Source organism: Nomascus leucogenys, chromosome 5 (genome assembly GCF_006542625.1).
Source record: "Nomascus leucogenys isolate Asia chromosome 5, Asia_NLE_v1, whole genome shotgun sequence".
Classification (NCBI taxonomy): domain Eukaryota; kingdom Metazoa; phylum Chordata; class Mammalia; order Primates; family Hylobatidae; genus Nomascus; species Nomascus leucogenys.
The window spans coordinates 21,621,342-21,633,676 of record NC_044385.1 but is presented as its reverse complement, the minus strand read 5'-3'; the positions used below and the strand labels follow the sequence as shown (position 1 = coordinate 21,633,676).

Below are 12,335 nucleotides of genomic sequence, written 5' to 3'. Positions count from 1 at the left end.
ACAGTGAAAAAATTACAGAATGACACATGGCACAATACCATGAAAATGATACTACAAATGTAATTTTTAGAATACATACATTTAGAAAAAGAAAAAATATACATACGTTTAACAATATTATATATTTTCTATGAATACATTAAAAGTATATTTAAAAGGTCTCAAAAGGATAATCAAACTATAGTGGCTACCACTGTATGAGGAAAGTACATATTGGGATGGTGAGTTAGGGTCAAAATTTTAAAATTTTTATTATAAACGTTGTATTTTGGAAAAGTTGTAGATTTACAGGCAAGTTGCAAAGATAGTATATACTCCCACATGCCCTCCACCTAGCTTTCCCTAACCTTAATATCTTATAGTAATTTTGGTATATTTGTCAAAACTAGTGCGATACTATTAACTAAACTACAGGCTTTATTTGGATTTTACCAGTTTTTTCACTAACGTCCTTTTTCTGTTCCAGAAACCAATTCAGGATATCACACTGCATTTAGAAAAATAACTTTGCTTTTCTTTGTTTTCCCTCAGTGACCATTCTCAGGAGAAAAAAAAAATTTAAATGTAAAAAGAAGAAAAAAGAAAACATTTATAAGTGAGGAGATGTTTAGCATAAATAACCAAATTACTATAAAATATTCTTATCACAAAAAGTGTTCTTTCTACTACATTATTGACCCGGATTTTTAAATAGAGTATACAGGATATTAGCAGCTCATCGAATATAAAACTATATTAAGGACTCGCCTGTTGGGTATGGGAAAATAGATTCAAATTTTTAGAGGGAATCTTTTATTGATTGATTGAAACAGGGTCTCACTCTGTCACCTAGGCTGGAGTGTAGTGGCGCAATTTTGGCTCACTGCAGCTTCCACCTCCCAGATTCAAGTGATTCTCCTGTCTCAGCCTCCTGAGTAGCTGGGACTACAGGCGTGTGCCACCATACCCAGCTAATTTTTGTATTTTTGGTAGAGATGGGGTTTCGCCATGTTGCCCAGGCCAGTCTGGAACTCCTGAGCTTAAGCCATCCACCTGCCTTAGCCTCCCAAAGTGCCACAGGCGGGCATCACTGCACCAGACCAGAAACATAAATCATTAAAACTGACAGGGTCTCTGTTCTATTGCCCAGGCTGGACTGCAGTGGTCTGATCATAGCTCACTACAGCCTCAGTCTCCTGGGCTGAAGTGATCCTCCCACTTTGGCCTCCCAAGCAGCTGGTACCACAGGTGCCCACCACCATGCCTGGCTAATTTTTTAAAAAAATTTTTTTGTAGAGACAGGGTCTCACTCTGTTGCCCAAGCTGGTCTCAAACTCCTGAGCTCAAGTGATCCTCCCACTTTGGCCTCTCAAAATGAGCCACTGCCCAGCCAAACTGTATGCTTTAAATATATGATTTGTATATGTAAAGTCTATCTCAACAAAGCTCGTTTTTTTTCTTTTTAAAGTAGGACTCTGGAGACAGGCTGCCTGACTGTTACTAGCCTTTACTTCCTAGCTTTGAGTTCTTGGGCAAGATACTTATCTGTATCTGTTTTCTCATCTACAAAGTGGGAAATAATGTAACAGTAACCTATCTCATAGGAGTTGTTGAAGATTAAATCAAAGTAATATCTATGAAGTGCTTAGAACAGGACTCAACACGTAAGTAATTAGTAAAAGTTAGTTTTCATAATTTTTCAGCTCTGGGTGGTGTTCTTTAAATAAACATATAGACAAAATGCAAGAGATTTTGAAGATACGACTAAGGAGGGTAAGGGAACAAGCCATGTCAGGTAAATGAAAATGGAAAGAACTAGAGATGCTACAACTACTAAAGAGAAAACTCAGAGGATATAAAAACTTTTCACATATTTGAAGAAGTCTCATATCATGTTTATCCTACATTATATTTGTTCTGTATTGCTCAGAATTACCTGTATTGCTAAAAAGGGCTCTGTAAAATAGTCCCAGAAGGAGTGATGTGCTCAGGAAGGAAGGCAGTGGATAGAGTTGTGACAGGACAGCGTCACAGTCATAAAAATCAGTTTTATGTATGTTTGTGAATCATCTAGATTATCCTAGTAACATAACTATTCCAAAGTCTAGCTAACAAAATTGTTATTTAACTATTTCTTGTTCATTCAACCTTCTATACAACAGCTAACTTAGCTAAGAAATGCACATTGCATTTTAGTTTCAACAAGATCAAATTATTATTATTTTTAAATTTTAGTTAATTTATTTTTTGAGACAGATTCTTGTTCTGTCACCCTTGCTGGAGTGTACAGCTGTGATCTCGGCTCACTGCAACCTCTGCCTCCCAGGTTCAAGTGAGTAGCTGGGATTACAGGTGTGTGCCACCACGCCCAACTAATTTTTGTATTTACTGTAGAGATGGCATTTTGCCATGTTGGCCAGACCAGTCTCAAACTCTTGACATCAAGTGATCTGCCTGCCTTGGCCTCCCAAAGTGCTGGGATTACAAGATCAAATTATTAGATGCTTATGTGCACTTGTCCTTGACAACTTTTGTTTTGAAGTTCAAGATACATTTTTGTTCATTCTACAGAACATGAACATATTTTCCTGTTTAAAATTATCATACGGCATTTAAGAGTTTTTATTGGTAGGGTAGATTGCTGGTCATGCTTTTAATTTATTTAATGCTAAATCCTTGGGTCGGGTGTGGTGGCTCACGCCTGTAATCCTAGCAGTTTAGGAGGCTGAGGTGAGTGGATCGCTTGAGGTCAGGAGTTTGAGACCAGCCTGGCCAATGTGGCAAAACCCTGTCTCTACTGAAAATACAAAAATTAGCCAGGTGTGGTGGTGTGTGCCTATAGTCTCCCAGCTACTCAAGAGGCTGAGGGACAAGAATCACTTCAGTTATGGGAGGCAGAGATTGCAGTGAGCCGAGATCATGCCAATGCAGTCCAAAAAAAAAAAAAAAAACCTGGCTGGGAGCAGTGGCTCACACCTGTAATCTCAGCACTTTGGGAGGCCGAGGTGGGCGGATCACCTGAGGTCGGGAGTTCAAGATCAGCCTGATCAACATGGAGAAACCCCGTCTCTACTAAAAATACAAAATTAGCCGGGCGTGGTGGCACATGCCTGTAATCCCAGCTACTCGGGAGGCTAAGGCAGGGGAATCGCTTGAACCCAGGAGGTGGAGGTTGCAGTGAGCTGAGATCACACCACTGCACTCCAACTGGGCAACAAAAGCAAAATTCTGTCTCAAAAAAAAAAACCTAATGCTAAATTCTTGGTTGAGAATATCACCTCTACCATCCATTATACTAGAAAATCTTGTTTTATAAGACTTTGGAAAATAATGAAAGAGAAATAGGGAATGATTATATCAGAAGTTATAAATTGGATAAGACAAAAATTACATTACCCTTTTTTTTTTTTTTTTGAGACGGAGTCTCGCTCTGTCGCCCAGGCTGGAGTGCAGTGGCCCAATCTCGGCTCACTGCTAGCTCTGCCTCCCGGGTTCACGCCATTCTCCTGCCTCAGCCTCTCCGAGTAGCTGGGACTACAGGCGCCCACCACCACGCCCGGCTAATTTTTTTGTATTTTTAGTAGAGACGGGGTTTCACCGTGGTCTCGATCTCCTGACCTCGTGATCCGCCCGCCTCGGCCTCCCAAAGTGCTGGGATTACAAGCGTGAGCCACCGCGCCTGGCCTACATTACCCTTAAAGTTAATATTTCCCTATCCAATTTTCATTCCTTTGATTTTTAAGTCATTTTTATTTTTTTTTTTTGAGATAGAGTCTTGCTCAGTTGCCCAGGCTGGAGTGCAGTGGCATGATCTCGGCTCACTGCAACCTCAGCCTCCTGGGTTCAAACGATTCTCATGCCTCAGCCTCTCAAGTAGCTGAGATTACAGGCGTGTGCCACCACGCTAGCTAGTTTTTTTGTATGTTTAGTAGAGACAGGGTTTCGCCATGTTGGCCAGGCTGGTCTCGGACTCCCGGCCTCAAAGGATGCACTCACTTTGGCTTCCCAAAGTGCTGTAATTATACTCATGAGCCACTGTTCCCAGCCCACTATGAGTTTTTAAATGCCAAAATTAAATAAGGAGATATGATTTCATGCTAAATATCTTCCTCTCAGCAGGGTGCAGTGGCTCACGACTGTAATCCCAGCACTTTGGGAGGCCGAGGTGGGCAGATCACTTGAGGTCAGGAGTTCAAGACCAGCCTGGCCAACATGGTGAAACCCTGTCTCTACTAAAATATAAAAATCAGCTGGGCGTGGTGGTGTGAGCCTGTAATCCCAGCTACTGGGGAGGCTGAGGCAGGAGAATCGCTTGAACCCGAGAGGCAAAGGTAGCAGTAAGCAGAGATCACGCCACTGTACTCCAGCCTCGGCGACAGAGTGAGACTCCATCTCAAAATATATATATATATTTTTTTTCCTCTCTTGGATAAAGGAATTCTTCAATGTACTTTTGGTGATCAAGTAAAACATTTCTTCCCTCTTATTTCTGTGCAAACCTACAAATTGATTCCATGTTGCCAAATTCTTCCACTATCTCCATGCTTAAAAGAAAAGTGTGCATTTTTAGGACTAATGACTGGCTTTCTATCCTGTTTTAAAGTTGATAAAAAAAAAAATAACGTTTTCCAGGTAACTAAAACAGGACCAGAGTAGCAGTACGAATTTAAAGAAAAGAACTTGTTACTCAAAATGTAACAGAAATATAAACTTTATTAGGTTGAGCATTTGCTTACTTCCTTTCCAATGAAACAAAATTTTAGCACACACATACCTGTGGAACCATTGCAACCCTCTGGTTTCTTTTAGGTGACCTTGTATTTATTTGCCTATCATCTTCATCAGAAAAAAGTCGACTTCGTTTTGAATTTCTGAAAGGCTATGATAGAAATGTTTTCATTTAATGAAAAAGCTGAACCCTCCCATTTTTGTTCCAAAATACAATTCTATACTTGGAAAACTGAGCTAACTCTGGATTATCAGCAGTATGGAAGGATAAAGTATGGGCAACACAAAGCACACAAAGCCAAATATAAATAATCTCAGATTTAGAAAGCAGTAAGATGTATTTATGCAAGTTGCTTATGAATGAAATACCTAGCTGATGAATAAAGTAAAACTTGAACCCCAAGTCTCCTTAGTACACTGGCAGCCTTGGACAGTGATGATAGGAAAATAAGTTCTGGAAATTCCAGTTCCAATTATGTTGGTGCTTGGGTTAATACCGATTGGGTGTGTGACATGATATGTCTGCTGCACAGGGCTGGGCTGGGCCAAAGATTCTAAATCACTCTAGAAGAGTAAGCCTAAATGTGTATACTATTATACTAGATCTGCTGTCAAAAATTGTTAACCGAATTTTCATTTGTAAATAAGAATACAAGATACATATGATAGATATCTGATAATTACCCATAGAACTAAAATTGTTTCAGTACCAAAAGTACATCATACACTTAAGGGTCTGTAATAGGAAAGATTTTACAGTTCACCCTAGGTTCAGAGGTCTCATTAATAGAGAGAAAAAGAAATAATATCCCAATAAGACCTACATCCTTTTCAAAGCCTTCTCCCACCCCTCACGGCTATTTGGAAGAGAAACAGGTGCAGAGGGCTAACAACATATGGGCAACATCCACTCGGGTCTATGAAACCTTGAAATTAAACCCACTCTGGCTGGGCACAGTGGCTCATGCCTATAATCCCAGCACTTTGGAAGGCCGAGGCAGGAGGATCACTTGAGCCCAGGAGCTGGAAACCAGCCTGGGCAACACAAGGAGACCCCATCTCTACAAAAAAAAAAAATTTTAAATTAGCTGGACATGGTGGCACACACCTGTAGTCCCAGCTACTCGGGAGGCTGAGCAGTGAGGATCGCTTGAGCCTGGGAGTTCCTGACCAGCCTGGGCGACAGAGCGAGACCTCATCTCAAAAAAAGAAAAACAAAAAGAAATTAAACCCACTCAGAGTCTTGATACTCTACAGCCCTGACAGGAATTCCATTCTACACTGCCCCCCTTCCATGACCACAAGCAGAGAAGAGGAAGGGAATGAAGATGATGGAATTGACAGTGAGGAAAGCCCCTCACATTCACTGTGGTCAGCTGCCCAGGCTACTGTGACTGCTGCTGTCTATCCCAACTCCAGGATTGTTACATGACAGACCCTTAAAACCTCCTGGCTACCTGGTAGGGCAGGAGAGAAAGAGGATTCCTAAAATTGTTAGTCATGTCAATTATATGCTCATCTCTACTTCCCACCTCTAAATGCACTTACCTTTGAGCTACACAATTTCTTTTTTTTTCTTTTTGGCTATAAAAGATTTTAATACCTTACCACACATATATATTTTTGCAGGTACCAAAGCCATGTAAAATTTTTTGCATATCTAATAAAAGTATAAGTTGTAGTTTTTTTGTTTTTCCTATTTAAAGAAAACTATTACACAATTACTGAACAAATGCTTACTGATGACCAGATTATCACTGGGTACAGATTAATTTACCTCAATAAGATCAAACAGTGCTTAATGACACTTGAGGTTGGGAAAAAAATTTGTAAATTTTTTACTGTGCTGCAAGAATTTACACATGACAATAATACAGACAACTTAGCTAGAATTATTCTAAAATGTAAGAAAAACTCACTCCTTACCATTTCCACAGCAGGGCTTGTATTCCTGCCTTTCCAAACAGGTGTTTTCTGTAAAGAACTGTACTTTTCATTCCACGTGTTAGATAAGCTTCCCTCTGTAATAAATAATTAATACTAATAAAATTTTGGCTTAGTTCAAAGGATTTCATACCATGAATACTGCCTTTTTCGTAACAGCCATATATCTAAAATATTTACCAATATGGAAAAATATACTGACTATAATTTTAGGTTATTATAAATGAAAAAGCTCTTGTGTATTTTTCTGTGAAACTCTAAATAATTTGATAAGGCAATGCATCTTGAAAGTATTAAATGTCCATACTGAAACATGTGCTTCTTTTTCTTTCTTTTTGGATTTTTAATAATTTCTCCATTCCAACTTGCCAAGAACTATCTCATAACTTTTGGTACAATTCTGAAAGCAGGGGAATCAAAAATGGAAAAAGCCTTTTCTAACCTTGAATTTAGAGCACATTTCTTTTTTTACTTTTTCTTTGTGTGTGAGACAGAGTACTTGCTCCATTGCCCAGGCTGGAGTGCAGTGGCACAATCTTGGCTCACTGCAACCTCTGCCTCCCAGGTTAAAGTGGTGCTCCTGCCTCAGCCTCCCCAGTAGTGGGATTACAGGTGTGTGCCAACATGCCTAGCTAATTTTTGTATTTTTAGTAGAGACAAGATTTCTCCATGTTGGCCAGGCTGGTCTCAAACTTCAGGTGACCTACCCGCCTCAGCATCTCAAAGTGTTGAGATTACAGGCATGAGCCACCACGCCAGCCTGTATTTAGAGCACATTTCTAAATGTTTTCTGCTTTAATATGTGAATCACTTGACATATAAAAAGGAAATTAGGCCAGGTGCAATGGCTCATGCCTATAATTCCAGGACTTTGGGAGGCCGAGGCGGGTGGATCATTTGAGGCCATGAGTTCGAGACCAACCTGCCCAACATGGTGAAATGTCACCTCTACAAAAAATACAAAAATTAGCCGGGCATGGTGGCGCGCACCTGTGGTCCCAGCTATTCAGGAGGCTGAGGCAGAGAATCGCTGGAACCTGGGAGGCGAAGGTTGAAGTGAGCCAGGGTCGAAGTGAGCCAGGGTTGACGCAAGCCGAGATAGCACCACTGCACTTCAGTCTGGGAAACATGGCGAGTCTCTGTCCCCTCACAAAAAAAGAAAAAGTAAATCAGCGTGATTATTTCTGTTTTCCTTAATTCAGAGAAATGTCTTCAGAGTTGTACACAACCAGAAAAAAATTCTATCGAATAGACATATTATGATTACACATATTATAATGATTAGACATATTGTGAAAATTAAGAGGGGTAAGTTTAATTTTTGTAAAAAAGATGTTTATATAGAGGCATAGAAAACTGGGATGAATATACAAGCTGGTTATTTTTATTTTCTTCTAGTGGCTCATCAGCATTTTCTCATTTTTTCCATAAGAAATGTACATTACTTATATAAATGATTTATCAAGACGAATGAGTGCCAGGTGCAGTGGCTCACACTTGTAATCCCAGCACACTGGGAGGCCAAAGTGGGAGGATCACCTGAGGTCAGGAGTTCAAGACCAGCCTGGCCAACATGATGAAAACCCATCTCTATTAAAAATAGAAAAATGAGCCAGGTGTGGTGATGCATGCCTGTAGTCCCAGCTACTCAGGAGGCTGAGGCACAAGAATCACTTGACCCAGGAGGCAGAGGTTGCAGTGAGCCAAGATATTGTGCTACTGCACTCCAGCCTGGGCGGCAAAGCGAGACTCAGTCTCAAAAAAAAAAAAAAGGGGGGGGGGTGGGGGAGAGAAATGAGCTTAATATTGGGAGAAAAAGAATAATGGAATAATTTTTAAGAATCGCAAAAGAACAGAGATGGGATGGAGTTGATCCTGCTAGGCAAACAAACTGGGGTGTTCTGGAAGACAAATGGTCTTCTCAAGCTAGAAGGATTTAATTTGGTAAATCACCAATCCAAAGCACAATATAGTAGCTTTAAAGACTAAAAGTACTAATGAACCTTTGAGAATATTTAGCTTGGTTCCAAATTTATTGACCTACCAGAATCTTAATCAAGGGGTAAAATTTTAAAGAAACTATGTTAAAAAGGTTAGTCTAATGTACCTGCCAAAAGAAATAGTGAGACCAAGGAACATGTCAAACTTTTTCTTAGAATGAGAAAAGTACTATCATTCTTTTATTTTTATTGCAGGGCATTATTATTTAGAAAGCAAGTTTTTTTTTTTTTTTAAATTTGAGACAGAGTCTCACTCTGTCACCCAGACTCCCAGACTGGAGTGTGGTGGCCCGATCTCGGCTTACGGCAATCTCTGCCTCCCAGGTTCAAACAATTCTCCTGCCTCAGCCTCTCAAGCAGCTGGGATTATAGGTACCCGCCACCACTCCTGGCTAATTTTGTATTTTTAGTAGAGATGGGGTTTCACCATGTTAGCCAGGCTGATCTCGAACTCCTGAGCTCAAGTGGTCCTCTTGCCTCAGCCTCCCAAAGTGCCCGGATTACAGGCGTGAGCCACCGTGCCCAGTGAAAGCAAGACTCTTAAAAATAAGCTATTACGGGCCAGGTGTGGCGGCTCATGCCTGTAATCTCAGCACTTTGCAAAGATGAGGCAGCAGGATCCCTTGAGCCCAGGAGTTCGAGACCAGCCTGGGCAACAAAGTGAGGCCTCCTCTCTACAAAAAACAAAGAAATTAGCTGGGCATGGTGGCATGTGCCTGTGGTCCCAGCTACATGGGAGACTGAGGCAAGAGGATCACTTGAGCCCAGGAGGTCGAGGCTGCAGTGAACTGTAATCATGTCACCACACTCTAGCCTGTGCGACAGAGCGAGACCCTGTCTCAAAAAATAAATAAACAAAAAATCTGCTGGGCACAGTGGCTCACGCCTGTAATCCCAGCACTTTGGGAGGCCAAGGTGGGCAGATCACTTGAGGCCAGGAGTTTGAGGCCAGCCTGGCCAACATGGTGAAATCCCCTCTCTACTAAAAATACAAAAATTAGCCAGGCATGGTGGCACATGCCTGTAATCCCAGCTACTCAGGGGGCTGAGGCAGGAGAATCGCTTGAGCCTGGGAGGCAGAGGTTGCAGTGAGCCAAGATTGCACCGCTGTACTCCAGCCTGGGCAACAGAGACAGACTGTCTCAAAAACAAACAAACAAATAATTATGCTAACATATAGCTCAGCACAGTTGTTTAACAAATGCTTTTAATCTAAATACTTATGAAATGTTTAATTAGAAAGGTTTTTAATCAATAATTTTAGAAAATTTTAAAAATAATTTCTAACAACTGAGGATCAATTCTCCTATAAAAGCATATTAATTTAAGGTTATCAGTAAAAACCAATACTGAAAAGCTATAATGCATCATAACTTAGAAGGAAAAGGGAAACACTATATCCAGATTAATTTAATGAATTAGACTTTTAGCTATGGTATACCTAAAAATGCCATACTTCTTACCTTTTAAACTGACAAGGGCTTTTGCTGAAGAGCCTGCAATTAAAAATAAAACAAATCAATAATTATTTCATAACCAAAGTGAGAGAAAAAGACCTTGGTTTGGGGGTAAAAGTGATCCATTTAGTTTTAGTAATGTTGAGTTTGAAGAGATGGTAGAATGTGCAATTAGAAATATCTAGCAACAATTCAAACTATAAACCAGAACTCAGATAAAGAAAGAACTGGAGAGAGACATATGAGAGTCTTGCTGAAGTTGTGAGAACTGGAGACCATTCCAGGAGAAGAAAGTGAAGAAAGAGAAGAAAGAGGAAGAGTGGGGACAGACGTAATTTTGGATCCTCATCCAGGCGTGCTGTGGTGCTGGAAGAAAAGAGAAAGGGAACTGACATCTATTGAGGCAAAGACTGATGTAGTAATGGAGTGGAAAAAACAAACAATGGAAATGATTCAGGGACTGTCAGAGCAAGCAATAAGTCCCTTGAAAGTCTAGAATGCAGGTATATGCAATACTTCAAGATCTAAGCTGGAAAAGGGAATACAAAACGGCCAAGAGGGGCTAGAATAAAGTTGGAGGGGTCCACTGGATAAAACAAACTCCAGTGTACATTAGAGGCCAGGTGTGATGGCTGACACCTGTAATCCCAGTGCTTTGGAAGGCCAAGGTGGGAAGGATAGCTTGAGGCCAGGAGTCTGAGACCAGCCTGGGCAACATAGGGAGATCCTGTCTCTCAAAAAATTTTTTTAATTCACTGGGTATGGGGGCACGTGCCTCCAGTCTCAGCTACTCAGGGGGCTGATGTGAGAGGCCTGCTGGAGCCTGGGAGGTTGAGGCAGCAGTGAGCTGTGACCACGCCACTGCACTTCAGCCTGACAGACAGAGTAAGACTCTGCCTCAAAAACATAAAAAAGACATTAGAATAACAAGGAAGCTCCTCATACATGCAGAATCTAGACTGAATCTATATTATTAATAAACAACAGGGGATTCTGTTGCAGGTAACCCACTTTGAGAAACATCAGGCTACAGGTTCTGGTGTGAATGAATGATAGCATCTATGGGTAGGGAAAGTAGAAAAATCAATAGAGAGGCCGGGCGCGGTGGCTCACGCCTGTAATCCCAGCACTTTGAGAGGCCGAGGTGGGTAGATCACAAGGTCAGGAGATCAAGACCACCTGGCTAACATGGTGAAAACCCATCTCTACTAAAAATACAAAAAATTAACTGGGTGTGGTGGCGAACACCTGTAGTCCCAGCTACTCGGGAGGCTGAGGTGGGAGAATGGTGTGAACCCGCGAGGCGGAGCTTGCAGTGAGCAGAGACCACGCCACTGCACTCCATCCAGCCTGGGCGACAGAGTGAGACTCCATGTCAAAAAAAAAAAAAAATCAATAGAGAAAGAAGCTTTTTGAGAGTGAGAAAGCACTAAATTTAAAAATCTCAGAATTGGATGTATACATTGCAAAGTCCAAGTCATCTGAAAAATAATAATTAAGGATGATCTCAGGGGATTAAATAAAAAAGAACACGAACTAGGAACAAAAATCAGAGAGGACAGATTAATCCTCCTTGCTATTTAACAAAAGCAGCCATGATTTACATCTCATATAAATGGATAACAGACTTAAAATGAGAAGCAACAGATAAAGTATGGCAGTTATGAAACACTTCATCTCAGATCCTTAAACACTATGCATCTCTGATCACTAAACCTCAACTGACTTTTTCCTCCACAGGCCTGTATAAGAGACTTGTGAAACAGACACCTATCAGCATTAAAGACACTTACTTTCGGCCAGGCGCGGTGGCTCACACCTGTAATCCCAGCACTTTGGGAGGCCGAGGCGGGCGGATCACGAGGTCAGGAGATCGAGACCATCCTGGCTAAACAGTGAAACCCCGTCTCTACTAAAAATACAAAAAAAAAAAATTAGCCGGACAAGATGGCAGGTGCCTGTAGTCCCAGCTACTCGGGAGGCTGAGGCAGGAGAATGGCGTGAACCCCGGGGGGCGGAGCCTACAATGAGCCAAGATAGCGCCACTGCACTCCAGCCTGGGCGACAGGGAGACTCTCTCTCAAAAAAAAAAAAAAAAAAAGACACTTACTTTCACTCTACTCTCTTGCCTAGATGTGAAGAATAGTTAACAGGACACCATAAAAGCTTCTGCATGGCAAATGAAGCTTAATGACAAAAGGCAGTAAAGTCATGGGGGTGAATGACA

The 12,335-nt window shown here is 41.2% G+C and overlaps 1 protein-coding gene across 2 annotated transcripts in view; it reads right to left on the bottom strand.

Moving 5' to 3' along the window:
* Positions 1-12,335, bottom strand: part of LIN9 (lin-9 DREAM MuvB core complex component) — a 90,469-nt gene that overhangs the window by 71,416 nt on the left and 6,718 nt on the right. Inside the window, exons 2-4 of one of the 2 annotated variants that reach the window (XM_003275103.4) lie at positions 10,115-10,147; positions 6,634-6,728; positions 4,754-4,858 (exon numbers count right to left, since the gene is read on the bottom strand). In XM_003275103.4, the coding sequence (XP_003275151.2) occupies positions 4,754-4,858; positions 6,634-6,728; positions 10,115-10,147 (233 nt within the window). The remainder of the gene's footprint in view (positions 1-4,753; positions 4,859-6,633; positions 6,729-10,114; positions 10,148-12,335) is intronic. The other variant, XM_030812795.1, reaches the window with a different exon arrangement.